Source organism: Adiantum capillus-veneris, chromosome 3, assembly GCF_014529385.1.
Source record: "Adiantum capillus-veneris isolate H3 chromosome 3, ASM1452938v2, whole genome shotgun sequence".
Classification (NCBI taxonomy): domain Eukaryota; kingdom Viridiplantae; phylum Streptophyta; class Polypodiopsida; order Polypodiales; family Pteridaceae; genus Adiantum; species Adiantum capillus-veneris.
In genome coordinates this window covers 105,009,867-105,026,490 of record NC_140933.1, presented here as the reverse complement: position 1 = coordinate 105,026,490, position 16,624 = coordinate 105,009,867, and the positions used below count along the sequence as shown (strand labels likewise).

General features: G+C 45.5%; 1 protein-coding gene across 2 annotated transcripts in view; it reads right to left on the bottom strand.

Annotated features, from left to right (window-relative positions):
- LOC147461443 (cytochrome P450 709B1-like) overlaps positions 1-16,624 on the bottom strand; it is a 57,703-nt gene extending 41,079 nt beyond the window's left edge. Inside the window, exon 1 of one of the 2 annotated variants that reach the window (XM_086509001.1) lies at positions 16,234-16,624. In XM_086509001.1, the coding sequence (XP_086365127.1) occupies positions 16,234-16,507 (274 nt within the window). In that variant the 5' untranslated portion in view covers positions 16,508-16,624. Of the gene's footprint in view, positions 1-16,208 lie in introns of both variants that reach the window. The other variant, XM_086509002.1, reaches the window with a different exon arrangement.

The following is a 16,624-nucleotide window of genomic DNA, read 5'->3' as shown; positions in this document are numbered from 1 at the left end:
AACAGTCATTTTCAGCCACCCAAAACAGCCCAAAGATTTGCAGATTTTCAGCAGTTAGAAGACCACAGATTTCAGCCCTAAAGTCGTCGTCGTCATCAGCATAGTCCCAAGTTGCATCAATCCATTGCATACGCATTGTACCACTTTGTGCAATCATAAGTAGACCACTCTCGCCGACGAGAGTGGGTGAAACCGGCCCGTAGGGCGGTAGGCATTGGCTTTCACCCGAAATTCTTTACTTTAAGCACGCACATAGAGCACTTTGCAAAGGAGACCTGTAACGGGAATTAACACTTAATCACCCACACGGCTCGGAAGCTAGAATGCTCCGAGCAAACGCCGACAACCTGTAGGCCCCAAAATTGGCGCCCCTTTCGGTATTTCTTTATTCTTTAGGAGGGTAAATTACAAGGTAAAGTCCTAGGAATCCTTCACGTGTATCCACCTAGATACCATTCGATTTGGCCAAATTTCGACAACATAACAGCCCCAAAACTTGCGCGAAACCAATTCCCCTACTGGAACTCGCTTGCACTGTCGTATACCCTCTGATTCCTGTCCAAAAACAGTAAATTCAGCACGCTGTATTTACTGGTTTTTGCCCTGTTTTCAGCCCCAAACAGTCCCCTAACTGTCCTTTGCCAGTGGGGCACGATTCCCAATGATCCTGGTGTCCGTACGGCTGAAAAACAGTGAATTTACAGCGCATACACAGCGCTGATTTTGCACCTGTACGGTGAGGTTATGACCCTCACCAGTGCCTGCTTTGGAGCAGCAGTTAGCTACCCCTGTTCCTGCTCAAGGAGGCTCTTGCCTCAGCACAAAAGCATGAACCCACACAACTGTACATCAGTTCAAATGAGTAGCCCTCTTGTGGGGGGGAGAGAGAGAGCAGTGTGTAGTGTGCAGGGCATCACTCCTAGCACCACACTGTACATGAGAGGGAAAGGAAGCACTCCATAGCTCTTAACCTGTGACAAAAGCTGAAATGAGGCCTCTCCCAGCATAAAAATCAGCGCCCATTTTTCTGCAAGAGGAAAGTTCACGAAAATGTGACACTTGGCGCATTTTCAAGCATTTTCCCGTTTCGGGTTCGCCGCTTAAAAATATCCTGACCGGTTGCCCAGTTGACTTCGCGGCAGAGTTATAAAATGTTCCCCTAGTCATACCGGAGGTAATGACGCGAACACATTTCACGGCCCAAAATAGCAGTTCCCTAAATTTTAGGAGATGCTTCCGTTGGGTTCCCACTGGTCTTCTGACCATCTATCCTCATTGGGACCGCATCCAAAAATGCAATGTGGCCCAACTGTCGGTAGTCCCACCTTGACTTTACGCCTTAATTGAGTTCACTTCCTAGTATCCACCAACTGGCTAAGTGTGACGGGGGGACCTATATGATCTTGCTCTGAGCCTAGACATCCTCTTACCATACGAATTCCAGTGCCGACCACTTCCCGTCTGCGGGTGAATCTACCGTTCACATTGGCCATACAATGTCCGACCGTTTGCTACTTCAAAAAGAGGGTCTTAAACAAATAAAATAAACCCCATTGGAAAGAAACCAACAACCAAGGTTAGCAGTTGCCACATCTCTGTGACATGGTTAATAACTGCCACGTCCTCGTGACATACTCCCCTCTTGAAATCGCAAACGTCCTCGATTGCATACCATAAATACGCGCCACTGATGATCTTGTGCTATTAACACTCTTTTATCATCGCATGTATCCGCAAGAAAGGTCGTAACATACATAGATACAAATGACTTAATGAGGCCTTCATACTTTTGCCATTTCCATCTATGGCACTGAATTCATATGTACATTTGATGTACTAGCTCTATCATTACCCCTCCTTTGCACACGTTGGGTTGGGGCATAAGTAGGCTGTAACCCAAAGGCTTCAAGGTAAAGCTGCAATACATTTGGTGACTCTGACAGTTCATGCTCTTCCATCCACTTTGCATCCATAGGTGGATAGTTCTTGAACTTCACCAAATAGCGTCTTGCAACTTGTCCTTTAATTTTTCTGTCCTTATGTGCCAAAACTTGCTCAGGTACCAGGATCTCATCAAGTTCCTCAACTTCTGGCTGATCCTCAACTGGCATATCTTCTGGCACATCACCCACGAAGGGTCTTAGAAGACTCACGTGAAACGCATTATGAATCTTCCACGCATCAGGCAATTTCAGCCTGTAAGCCACATCGCTGATCTTGTCAAGCACTTGAAAAGGCCCATAGTATCGCATGCTGAGCTTAGGAAACAGCCGTTCCTTGCCCTTCATCTTCTTTAACCTTGCCTTTTCGAACCTTAAGAGAACCCAATCACCAAGTGATAGTAACAATTCACGACGGTGACGATCAACAGCCTTTTTCTGTTTTGCCTGAGTCTTCTCTAAGGCAACTTTAATCTTTTTATACATCTCATCCATGTTCTCAACATATCGATCTGCCTCAAAGATCTTGTCCTTTGTGTGCAAAATGGGAGGAACCTTTTTGCCGCCTTCAACAATTTCAAAAGGTGCTTTGCCAGTAGACGAATGCACCGTATTATTGTACGCATACTCAAGCATAGGCAAATACTGTTCCCACTTGCCCTTATTATCTGACACATAGCATTTCAGCAGATCTAAGACAGTAGAATTAGCCTCTTCTGACTGTCCATCCGTTTGTGGATGAAACGAAGACGAGAACTTGAGCGTAGTACCCATGTTCTCAAACAATCCTCTCCATAACAAACTGGTCATGCGAGGATCACGATCACTGATAATCGATTGTGGCATACCATGGTACTTAAACACATTGTACATGAACAAGCGTGCCTTCTGATCAGATTTTATCTTCTTCCTGACAAGGATAAAATGGGCCTGCTTGCTGAACCTGCAGATAATGGTCCATATACCATCATTCCCTGTTGGCGTTCTTGGAAGATCAAAGATAAAGTCCATAGCAATGCTTTCCCATGGCTTATCCGGAATCGGCAGTGGTTGTAACAACCCTGGTGCCTTTTGCCTGTCAAACTTGACCTTTTGGCAAACTATGCATGCTCGCACAAAGGCATCCACATCTCTCCTCAAGGTAGGCCAATAGAAGAACGTCTCTACCGCTTTAACTGTTGCATCAATGCCACGATGCCCTGCATACGGTGGGACATGACTCTCTTCCATGACCTTATGTCGCAATGGCCTAGTGACACAAAGTCTGCCATGCATCATCATAAAACCATCTCTGAGGTAGTGCTAATGATGTTGCCCCTCTTGTAACTGTTCAAAGATCCTTGCAAAATCTTCATCAGCAGTATATTGTTCCTTCATGTCATCTAACTCATGATGATAAGGAATTGACACAGCTGAAATTTGTGGCTTTCTTGATAACGCATCAGCCACAACATTCTTCTTGCCTTCCACATGCATAATCTGGAAGTGGAACATGGAAAGAATGTTTGCCCATCGCATATGCTTTTCGGATAACTTTGACTGTGTCAAGAAGTATCGCAAGGTATGATGATCTGTTTGGACAACAAAATCAGCACCTAAGAGGTAGTGCTTCCAGCTAGAAAGCGCATGAATCACGGCCAAGAGCTCTTTCTCATAGACTTGCATAGTCCTCTCTGGCCCTTGCAAAATTCGGCTTTCATAGGCTACTACCCGTCCATCTTGCATTAGCACTGCTCCGATGCTACTGCCACACGCGTCACACTGGACCACAAATGACTTCCTGAGATCTGGCAAAACAATAACTGGATCTGAAGTCAACTTTTCCTTTAAGAGACTAAAAGCTGAAATCTCTTTTTGGGTCCATCTGAAAGTGACCTCTTTCTTTTGCAATGCGTGAAGAGGCGATGCTATCTCTGCAAAATTTCTGATAAACCTTCTATAGTAGGAACACAATCCCAAGAAACTTCTGACATCGTGCACAGTCTTCAAGTCTGGCCATGTCTTGATAGCTTCGACCTTTGCGGGATCCATTCTAACACCATCCTTTGAGACTATGTGGCCCAGAAAGTGGATCTCTTCGAGGAAGAATTCACTTTTCTTAGGATTGACAAGTAACCTGTGACTGCGCAGCTCTTCGAACACAATGGTCAAGTGACGCCTATGCTCCTCTTCATTCTTCGAATACACTATCATGTCATCGAAGAACGTTCCAACAAACTGTTGATGCGAGCGGAAAATCCGGTCCATCATTCTGTTGAACGTGGCAGGAGCATTTGTTAGCCCAAACGGCATCACTAGAAACTCATAAAGACCAAATGTCGTTCTAAACGCAGTCTTGTGCACATCCTCTGGGCTTATACGAATCTGATGGTACCCACTCTTAAGGTCTATCCTGCTGAAAATTGCAGCACCCTCTAAACGATCGAGAATATCATCAATGCGAGGAATAGGAAACCTATTCTTGATGGTATTCTTATTCAACGCACGGTAATCAATACACATGCGCCATGAGCCATCCTTCTTCTGCACTAGGAGCACTGGGGAGCAAAAAGGTGAAGAACTAGGCTGAATCAGCCCCTTCTCTAATAACTCCTCAACCTGGCCCATAATCTCTTTCTGCTGCGCCGCACTAACCCTGTAGGGAGGTCTATTTGGTGGGCTACACCCTGGCACCAAATCTATCCGATGGTCCTCAGGTCTCTCTGGCGGCAATTGCGACGGTAATGAATCAGAAAAACAGTCACTAAACTTTTGCAAAAATGCTGACCTTTCTTTATCTAACACAGATAAATTTGACTGATCATTATCTGAGACATCACGTGCAAAAATCAGGTACACAGAAAGATGATTCTTTATTACAGAAGTGATAGCAGAAGCAGATACAATAGGGACTGATTCTCCTTTAAGCTTTACATCCAAGATGTGAGTTTTGCCCCTATGCTGTACAGTGATCTTTTTGTTGTAGGCATCCAAGACTCCATGCACTCGGAACATCCACGGGATCCCCAACAAGGCGTCACAACCTTCCAGCGGCATGATGTAAAACTCTTCAGTGTCCACATACGACTGAATATGCAGACGCAGTTTTCCAATGATGGGAGTAACACACTCTGAGTGGCCAGGACATGCCAACCCTGCCTCTGTTGTGTACCCCATCTCTTCAACTTTGATGCCGAGCTTCATAGCTAACTCTGGTGAGATAAAGTTGGCTTTGGCACCCGGATCAAAGAAGATGAGTGCCGTCGTCTGATCTCTAACTTTACCCCATGCCCTGCATAACTCACTGGCATCTGTGCTGGGCCTGTCACCCACCATGTCTGGCACTAAACCTGCCGTGGGTTTTGGCTTCTTACCTTTCTGGTCTTCTTTATCCTCTGAGTCAGCTGGCCTTTTCCTTTGTGGACAATTGATAGAAATATGACCAGGCTGCTCGCATATAAAGCATTTGTTCTCAGCCATTAGGACCTTCTTTTCCTCGAGCGACTTGCGCACAAAAGGCTTCCTTTTCTGTTTCTTTGCCTGCGCTCCAGAAGTCCCAGCTGAATCCTTGTCTTTGGTGGCTAGTTCTGACCCCTATGACGCATAAGGAGCCGTTTTCACAAAGGGCTTCTTCGTTGAATTTTTCTTTTGTTGCCCTCCTTTATCACTGCTCGGAAATCCACTGTCCTCTCCTTTCAACAGGGCAAGACAGTGTTCGCAACTTCCATAAGCTGAGTAAGGGTAGCCACTCTGTTCTTTGTACAGTAATCGCGAAGCCCTTTAGGCAGCCCACAACAATACTTCTCTATCTGCTCTATCAATGGCACAAATCTGTAGGAGGTCACTGAGAGTAACGCTTTACAAAACCTCCTATTGTACTCCAGCAAGCTCTTGCACGAAGCTGCCGTAAGCTGGTGCCAATCTGTCAGGACATCAGCTTCAAATTCATTTGATAGCCAAGCAGATGCAAACATTTGCTTGAAGTAAACCCAAGTGGCGGGTGCTTGTCCTTGCATTAACAATGTCGTCCACCATGTAAGCGCATTGTCCTTTAAGAAAGTGGCAGCTTTCCTGACCTTCGAGGCCTCTGTAAAATTTCCTCCCGCATAAGCCGTATCAAACTGCTGGAGGAAAGTGAGTGCCTCGGTCTTGTCCTCGAAACCACTGAAGGTACTGAACTTTACCGCTGCACCACCTTCTTTGTAAGCCTTCGGCTTCTCTAGTGCCCCCAAGTTGTCATACGGAATGGTCTGCAACATGGGCACTATATTAGGCATGATCGGCAAGTGTTGGCCATTCACATTTTGCATCAGAGGTGCGATATCTGGCTGCTGTCCAGAAAAACCAGCCATGCCAAAATGAGCCTGTGGCACCCCAAACTGGCCTTGGTTGCCGTGGAAACCTTGCTGCATGCCGATAGTACCATACATGGGGTTTGGCATGATGCCTTGCATACCCCCGAACACTGTTCCTGGCATGTACGGCTGACTTCCAGGCGCATAACCAGCCATACTTTGGAACACTGATCCACCCCCGAAATACCCACGATGTACCGTGGGTGGTGGAAAAACTAAGTGCATAGCCTGGTATCCAGCTCCCTGTCCATTCAAGACAGCACGCTGGCTCTGAAAGGTGGCGGGCTGAACTGGCATAACCTGTGGAATAGGCGTTCTAGCCACCTGTTCAAGCACGGGAGGAACCTGCTTTGGAGCCCCTGACTCCGCAACATGCGAGTGTTCCCTTTCCTCCTGTGCCTCATGAAGTACCTGGGCTTGAGCTTCAACAAGCTCCGTACGCGGCGTAGGTTGCCTATTTTGATGTTGCACTGGTGGCGCTTGCAAGAATTCCATAAACCTCGGATTCTACACCAGCTGCGAAAAGACATTCACTGCGGCAACTAATTGAGTCTTAAACGCATCATCCTCAAGTTGCCCTGTCATAAAGCCCTGTACTACTGGAGGGACATTCACGTTGACAGGAGGTACAGACTGACGTGGCCGTGAGCTCTCGCCAATCTCAAAAACCATAGGAATCTCCTGCCTGTCCTTTGGAGAGGAACCCTCTTCCATAATTCCCTTCCCCTTGTCGGCCATAGTGTAATCCCCGCGTTCTTGCATTGTGTGTCTTTACCCTGAACAATCCAGGCTCATTCTTTAAGGAAAAAGTGATTGATGTCCCGGCAACGGAACCATGAAACCGGCCCGTAGGGCGGCAGGCATTGGCTTTCACCCGAAATTCTTTACTTTAAGCACACACACAGAGCACTTTGCAAAGGAGACCTGTAACGGGAATTAACACTTAATCACCCACACGGCTCGGAAGCTAGAATGCTCCGAGCAAACGCCGACAACCTGTAGGCCCCAAAATTGGCACCCCTTTCGGTATTTCTTTATTCTTTAGGAGGGTAAATTACAAGGTAAAGTCCTGGGAATCCTTCACATGTATCCACCTAGATACCATTCGATTTGGCCAAATTTCGACAGCATAACAGCCCCAAAACTTGCGCGAAACCAATTCCCCTGCTGGAACTCGCTTGCACTGTCGTATACCCTCTGATTCCTGTCCAAAAACAATAAATTCAGCACGCTGTATTTACTGGTTTTTGCCCTGTTTTCAGCCCCAAACAGTCCCCTAACTGTCCTTTGCCAGTGGGGCACGATTCCCAATGATCCTGGCGTCCGTACGGCTGAAAAACAGTGAAGTTACAGCGCATACACAGCGCTGATTTTGCACCTGTACGGTGAGGTTATGACCCTCACCAATGCCTGCTTTGGAGCAGCAGCTAGCTACCCCTGTTCCTGCTCAAGGAGGCTCTTGCCTCAGCACAAAAGCATGAACCCACACAACTGTACATCAGTTCAAATGAGTAGCCCTCTTGTCACAAATGCGGGCACCACGTGCCAATAGAAAAGAACAGACTGAACAGACTTTTAGCACTTCAATAACAACTGTTCAATAACAACTGAACTGAGAGAGAGAGAGAGAGAGAGAGAGACGACACGCGACACGGAGTGGCGAAATTCCACCCCAGAGAGTATTGGCCCCAAACCTTGGCGCCCCTTTCGGTATTTCTTTATATTACTGCTGATTCGCAAAGTACAACAACCGGGGAGCACCTCCTCTGCAATCTGCGCGCTGAAGAGTGCCAGAGAGGGCCCCCAAGGCTCATATTTAAAGGCCCAAAGCCTAAAAGCATCAAATATGAAAAGCTGACCCCAAAAATCACTTTCCTAAAATTTCAGGATTTCCCTAAAAATCCGCCGCGAGTTCCGGGACGTCCGTACAGGTGCCACATCATCATATTTTGATGTGCAAAGTCTTTTGAGTGTGTTCTGCTTTATTTTTAATGCCTTTATGCCACTTGGGGCCCCATCGGACGGGGTCCCCATAAGTTGGTAGGACTTCTTTTGTTGCTTGTTCTTCTTAGGGTTTCTAGAATTAGGGTTTGCAGGTTTTAGGGTTAGGGTTTCCAGAATTAGGGTTTCAACAGTTAGGATTTTTGGCAGAAATTAGGGTTTCCATTCTTTAGGCTCTGACACGTCAGCAGTTTGTTACATCTCCCCTTCTTGAAAGAGAGTAATCGTCCACGATTACAGCATATCTGCAAAACAACTCAAGTTAGCTCAAAAATTTCCGAGGGTCATTCCGAGGGACATCAATTTGCTCTTTTTATTAAGGAGTTAGCTTCTCCTTTCGGCTGTTTTGATCAAGGAGTTAGCTTCTCCTTTCGTCCAGATCGGAAATCTTGATATTCCGGCGTAGTAAAATTAGCCATCACACCCAGACCGTACTGATCTTCCTCGGGTGTCTTGATGCACTAAAATTACATACCCAGGCAATCTCATCCAATTAGGAATATTCAGTAATTGACACATCACAATGCAACACAAATGCTCACATATGCATGTTACAAGACACAACAAACAGCGCCGCTGAGCACTCCTCCGAGACAAACGGTCTGCGGTATGAAGCTACTCAACGACTACCTCGTCACTCCCCCCGCAAATAACCTAAGAAGGTCCGGGCCATGAGCTTAGAGGACTGTACAACCAAACGCTCCCCAGACCGCAGTCTGCGTCGCTCGGAGGTTCAAGCATACAACGAAACGCTCCCCAGGCATCGGCCTGCGTCGTTCCGAGGTTCAAACAATATCAAGACAGTATTTCTCACTTCTCCACCCAGGAGTAAAATCACCAATCATTGAAACCAGTATCAAACCAGAGTCAAACAATTCAAATCGGCACCAAAACAAGTTCAAAACAGATATCATCCATTTCAAACAAATTCCAAACAGGATCACTAAACAAGATCAAACAGAACTTAAACTTAAAAAGCAATCTCGACATCAATCGAGCTCGTAAAATCGACTGACTTTCCATCTTGAAACCTGCACCAAAAATTAGGGTTAGGTTCCTTCCATGAGGTCGTAGCCGAGCACAACATGGTCCATCAGCTCTTGGACAGACAGTGTTTCTTTGGCGGCGATGGTAGTCCCAAGAGATAGCAATCACACTGAACCTCCAAGGTCATCTACTCGTGAAGAGACATCTACTGAGAGATGTCGAGAAATTTCAATTTATAATCTGCTAGGGTTTCCATGGCAAGCATTTCAGGATACCCCACTCTGCCAAAAGTTGCACTCCGAAGGAAGACGTGAGAAACCATATAACTTCGGGCAAAAAATTTCTTGAAAGCTTGCCAAGTACTTGGAGTATGCTGCTTGGTAGCTGTAGACATCAACATCTGCATGGCACTGCTTCTGAAAAAAAACAGTGACTTGAAACAAATCTGGATCCTTCTCTTGCAAGTGATCTTAATTGGCTTATGCCCTTTAAGACACTGCGGTGAAGACGGGAGCGCGCCCGATGCGCGATGAAGTAAGGTTGGGAGTGGCTGATACCTCAAATATAATTCAATTCCAATAGCTCTGTCTGCTCTTTTGTAGGACCGGTATGCTTTCAGAAAAGCACACGCCTGATGCTCTGATACCACTGTCACAAATGCGGGCACCACGTGCCAATAGAAAAGAACAGACTGAACAGACTTTTAGCACTTCAATAACAACTGTTCAATAACAACTGAACTGAGAGAGAGAGAGAGAGAGAGAGAGAGACGACACGCGACACGGAGTGGCGAAATTCCACCCCAGAGAGTATTGGCCCCAAACCTTGGCGCCCCTTTCGGTATTTCTTTATATTACTGCTGATTCGCAAAGTACAACAACCGGGGAGCACCTCCTCTGCAATCTGCGCGCTGAAGAGTGCCAGAGAGGGCCCCCAAGGCTCATATTTAAAGGCCCAAAGCCTAAAAGCATCAAATATGAAAAGCTGACCCCAAAAATCACTTTCCTAAAATTTCGGGATTTCCCTAAAAATCCGCCGCGAGTTCCGGGACGTCCGTACAGGTGCCACATCATCATATTTTGATGTGCAAAGTCTTTTGAGTGTGTTCTGCTTTATTTTTAATGCCTTTATGCCACTTGGGGCCCCATCGGACGGGGTCCCCATAAGTTGGTAGGACTTCTTTTGTTGCTTGTTCTTCTTAGGGTTTCTAGAATTAGGGTTTGCAGGTTTTAGGGTTAGGGTTTCCAGAATTAGGGTTTCAACAATTAGGATTTTTGGCAGAAATTAGGGTTTCCATTCTTTAGGCTCTGACACGTCAGCAGTTTGTTACACCTCTTGTGGGGCATCACATAACTGCCAAAGGGAAGAGAGAGAGCAGTGTGTAGTGTGCAGGGCATCACTCCTAGCACCACACTGTACATGAGAGGGAAAGGAAGCACTCCATAGCTCTTAACCTGTGACAAAAGCTGAAATGAGGCCTCTCCCAGCATAAAAATCAGCGCCCATTTTTCTGCAAGAGGAAAGTTCACGAAAATGTGACACTTGGCGCATTTTCAAGCATTTTCCTGTTTCGGGTTCGCCGCTTAAAAATATCCTTACCGGTTGCCCAGTTGACTTCACGGCAGAGTTATAAAATGTTCCCCTAGTCATACCGGAGGTAATGACGCGAACACATTTCACGGCCCAAAATAGCAGTTCCCTAAATTTTAGGAGATGCTTCCGTTGGGTTCCCACTGGTCTTCTGACCATCTATCCTCATTGGGACCGCATCCAAAAATGCAATGTGGCCCAACTGTCGGTAGTCCCACCTTGACTTTACGCCTTAATTGAGTTCACTTCCTAGTATCCACCAACTTGCTAAGTGCGACGGGGGGACCTATATGATCTTGCTCTGAGCCTAGACATCCTCTTACCATACGAATTCCAGTGCCGACCACTTCCCGTCTGCGGGTGAATCTACCGTTCACATTGGCCATACAATGTCCGACCGTTTGCTACTTCAAAAAGAGGGTCTTAAACAAATAAAATAAACCCCATTGGAAAGAAACCAACAACCAAGGTTAGCAGTTGCCACATCTCTGTGACATGGTTAATAACTGCCACGTCCTCGTGACAGTGGGGCCTTCGAAGGAGGGTTTTACAACGTCTCTGGTGTCGTATCTCTCTTCTCTCTCTATCTCTCAGTCTCATACACTTGCACGCACAATATCCACTCACTTTGTTCGTGATCATAGCACTTTCCATTAAGAACGGAAAGCTCTCTCTTCCATAAGAACTAAAAGGAACCTTGAGCACAGTTCGGGGCACTCATCTTGAGCAAAGCGCAGACAATCATTCCGCTGCACCTAACAGGCAAGCTTGAACGTTTTAAAACGCCGACTACGGTAGCCTTTTAAGGCAACGACCCTCCCCTTTCTTTCCCCCCTGTTCGCCTCAACGTTTTAAAACGCTGCTTTTTAAAACGCTGCTTCCTAAAGGCATTGGAGAGTGTGCCGCGGGCTTGTGATTGCCCAGGGCAATGGTAGTGACCGGCTCAAGGGCAGTGTCAGAGTGTCGTAAGGAGCAGCTTGGAGGCAAGTAGATCGGATCGGCTTGGAGATTTTGCGCCTTAGGATCAAAGCCTTGCGGAGCGGGGAAACTGGAGTTGAAGAGAGGGATTGCAAAGGGTGCAGAGTAGCTTGGAAGTAGCAGAGGAGTGGTTTGTGCGGCTTGGGAGTTATTTCAAGCTTGGAATTGTGAGCAGCCTATTGGAGTGCGAGAAGGTACGAAATACAAGGTTTTGCAACTTCAACGAGGCATTCCCTTGCTCGAGACCCAACAACAACGACCAAAAGCAACCAAAAGCTATAGATAACGGAGAAATCTATTTAGCGGCCTATGCAACGGCACAGTTCTCAAGGAACCGCACAATTTGTTTAGCTCGAATTCGTGAAGTCAAAAGCAAATGGAGGAGTTCGCTAGAGGACAACGGCAAAGGTCAGTTGGACACACATGGCAGTACCAGTACTCAGTTAGTTGCCTCGGTACCCGAGAGGTACGACCACAGTTGTTATTATTGTGATTCGACGCTTTGTTTGGCTCGAAATTGTGAAGCCAAAGGCAAAAGCAGGAACTCACAGATAGACAAGGACAAAGGCAAGCTAGACAGAGATTACGGTAGTAAAAATTTGACAGAGGAGATCGGCATGGCACCTGTGGCGGTGGCCACAGTGGCCTCGACGTCAGATTTCTAGTCAAATGACAGGTGTCACCACTAGCTTCAGCTAGAGAGAGGCTTGTGAGTGGCAGAGAGGGGCAACCACATGCTCCCTATAATTAATTTGGACCCTTGTGTTGGAGTTCAAGTTATTGGTGTTTGGACCCGTAGGCTAGGGAGGGACAACCACATGCTCCCTATAATTAATTTGGACCCTTGTGTTGGAGTTCAAGTTCAATGCACATACATCTGGCAGGGAACCAATCAGACGTCTAAAACACTATGGATGGGCTAGCCAATTCATTGTTGTTGGTCAGATTATGGACAGGATGTGTTCCAACAGTACATATCTTGGAGTTTTATATTTTGGACGTGATGTGTTCACAGTTCACGAATGGGGATTATTGCACGTAGATATGGTCTACAGTTCAAAGTTTCTACAAAGGCAACCGACGCTCAAGATGGCATTACTTTCAGGTACAAAGTTGAGGAGAGCAACACTGAGGTGTATCCAGTAGTCCAAGGCCTTCTATTGGGATGTCCATGATAGCTTCTTCATCGACGTGGTCTCACTATTGATGTCGACTATGAGCTACAAAGTGGGTGTTAAAGTTCAGGCATCTCAAGTGAGCTGCCCAATGTGAACCCATTATTTAGTTTGGCTTTTAGGTATTTATTTTACTTAGTTGTCAAAGTCTTGGGTAGGCAATTTACTGGGATTGCTATATAAGCAACCCTTGCCTCCATTGTATACACATTCAGTTATTCATTGCCAAGGTTGATTGGTTTAGGAGACTCTCTCTCTCTCTCTCTCTCTCTCTCTCTCTCTCTCTCTCTCTCTCTCTCTCTCTCTCTCTCTCTCTCTCTCGTGCTCACTCCCCTCGGTCTCTACGCTTCCGCATCGTCGACTTTGACAAAGAGGCAAGCCACTCTACTCCTTTGTCACAAATTTCCTAGAAGGAAATAAATTCAATCGATTTGTGCTTGACATTTTGGGGGTGCTAAAAAGCTGATCATACTCTGTTCTCGAAGGGTTCACCGTCCAATACCCCTCTATGTAACATGCATTCATGGGGTATTAAAAAAAACCCTCTTTTAACATGTCTGAATGAATAAAATGACCCCTTATATTAAGAAATTTTTCCAAATTTGAATATAAAAACCCCTTATTTTAATGTATCTCTGTTAAATTGCTTAAATATTTTGCATTTTAAAACCCCTCCTATCGAATTCACGTTGTACATTAACATGATTACATAGTGCACCCCCCGAGACTTTGTTGAGGCCTGAGTGACATTATCTGCTTAGTGGAAGAATTATTGCCTGGTTGAGTTTGCTTGCAACAACACTATAGACAAACATCCATCAAGAAGGCACCATTTGAGATAGTTGAGAGTGGCAAGAAAGCGCCGCCTATCCTGTGCACCAAATACTAAACCTTTCAAGCTTGTAATTTTGTAGAGGATTTGTCACAATCTCGTGATGTGGCACCAGATTGTAACGTGGCACTAGCTGAAGATCTGTCCAACTTGCGAAGCTCGATCAAGGGGCCTAAACCCTAGCAGAAGAAGAAGAAGACGATTTTCCAGCTTGTTGAAGCCGACCGAGGGGCTTGCAACCCAAAATCCTGACCCTGCCCAACCAAGGTGCTTAAAACCCGTACAAAGACCCCCAATGACAAATTACGTGAGAAGATGCTGACGTGGCAACTTGGTACGGACCTACCCACGAATTGCTTAGGCATCAATTGACGCAGTAGCGTTATACAAATGACCATGGGCTAGAGCTTTTAGAACAGATGCTTTTCACGTAACATGCTTTTGGTAGGCCAAGGGCCTTCCTTTTCATAAGTGGGTTGGGCTCTCTCTGGCATTCTACATCATGGAGAAGCAGGGCAAAGCTCGCCAATTGTACCTTGTTGGAGCAATAAAGAAATATACCGAAAGGGGTGTCACAGTTTGGGGCCATTGCAGTCTGGGAGTGGAACTCCGTCACTCCTTGTCTTAAATGGATGCTCTCTCTCTTTCAGTTCTGTTATTTTGCAGTGTCTAAAGTCTGTTCACTCTATTCTTTTCCGTTGGCACGTGGTGCTATCCCATCACAATCTAGAAATATCATTTGCCAAGATCAAGGATACTCTACAACAGTCTCAAGAACGATGACTTGAAGTTAAAGGAAGGTGATTGAAAGCTTCTTGTGCTTGAGAAGGCCATAATGAGAAAGATGAAGGTAAGGGAAAGCCTTATTTGCAGCTAAGTACGAGATACTATGGGCCCTTCCTACTATGACCTTTCAATGGACAACTACCAACGGGGAGCCTGAGGAGCAACCTAAGGTAGAAGAAACAGAGGAGATTCTTATGTCGGAGCAAATCCTAGTGCACAAGGACACAAAAGTAAAGGGCAAGCTCGTCCAAAAATACTTGGTCAACCTCAGGAACTATTCTAATCTTGATGCTTGGCAGATACTCATAAGTTGTTAGAGCTTTTCCTTGAGGCTTTGGTTTAGCTCCGGCCATTCCAAAAGTGCACGTCAATTCAGAGAGGGTTGAATCTAGTGTAGTGCATGCTGCACAAGAGAGAAGCCACGCCACTCCTTTGTCAATGATCAACAAATTGCAGTAGAGACACCCATTTTGTCTTTGAAATTAGGAAGTATTGATGTGCTCACACTATTCTGGCAAGTGACTGCTATATAATATGTACATATGTTATACCATAATATGTGATGCTATGGTCAAAATTCATTAATTTGTTGTACAATTTCAAACTATATGTTTTATTTTGGTATCTATGAGGTAGAATGTCTGCAACATTTTATGTCTTTTCAAAAATCGGGGTGATAATGATGGTTAGAATGATGAATTGAGTGCATCGGAACATCTGTGAGAGGTCAACGAGGCCTAGATGTGATGGCTAAATGATTCAGTTTGATCACAACTTGTGTTTGAGGTCTCGATCGGGACTAAGATGTCAATGTAAATGTTAATTGCTATGTGTTCTTTTTTCTAGTGCATGCTTTGAGATTGTACTATGTTGTGAGTGATGGTCAAAATGCATGTATGCATGCAGTCATTGCCCAAAAAATGGTCCATAAAAGGCCTAAAATGATTGGTTATTCTTTAATATGAAATGTTGAATATCAAGCAGATCTCAGATCTACAACCACAAAGTGATATGTGTGTATGATGTGCTATGTATGCCAAACAAAGTAGCCATGATTGAAGTAAAGCCATCCGAAAACTCATAAACAAATAACTGTTCTACAGAGATTTGTAGTATAAATCTTATAAGCACGCGCTATCTCACTTTCTTCTATGTAATAGATATGCCACACCTTTCAATATGAGCAATAGTGTGACATTCTCCGTAAACGACAGTTGAGTCTACAAATTCGGCTACAATTTCAAGAAAGCATTTTAATGCCAAGACCCCATGCAAGGAACTGCAGTCCAAATGTGGATGTCACAGGACAGCTGAGACGACCTGTGAAAGCCTTTGAATGGGGGCACCCATTTGGAGATTCATTGGGTAGTCTTATATCTTCAACATAAACAGGAGACAGTCAAATGAAACCATGTCATGATTAGCACCAGAGAGCAATTCACAATCCACATGCATTAATCAACAGTTTTGCCTAAAATTTTACACTGTTCGAACATCAGAACGCATTTACAAACAGTATTTAAAGACATTCTCCCAGCATTCATCTGCATAAGCTACAGAACCGTTTATGGATTTCAACTCTCACCTTGATGGAAAAGACGAGAACATACCATACTGCTTAGACCATACGGAATGAGTAGGGAGGGCGCGAGGTATGATATCATGGGTGATGTGAGGAAAGGGAGAGGCTCGGCTGGCTTTGTTCAGGGCGGAGATCTCAGGATAGTTACCCAAAAAAATGCGGTAAGGAGGGCCGCTGATTCCTTGAGCTCTCAAGCACTTCTGAATGCGCAACGGCGCCCATACAAGCAAAGAAAGTGCCTTGTGTGTGAGAAGCACCAGAAGAAGCAAGAGTGGCAGAGCCGCTACTGTCCACAAGGCCATAGCGAAGTAATCTAGAGCTGCACGCGAAGCAGAAGAAGCTGGGCTCTCTCAGCTCCACACACTCTACGCTGGTGTCTTTCATGCTCCACAGAAAGGGCAATCACAGCCTTGATAACG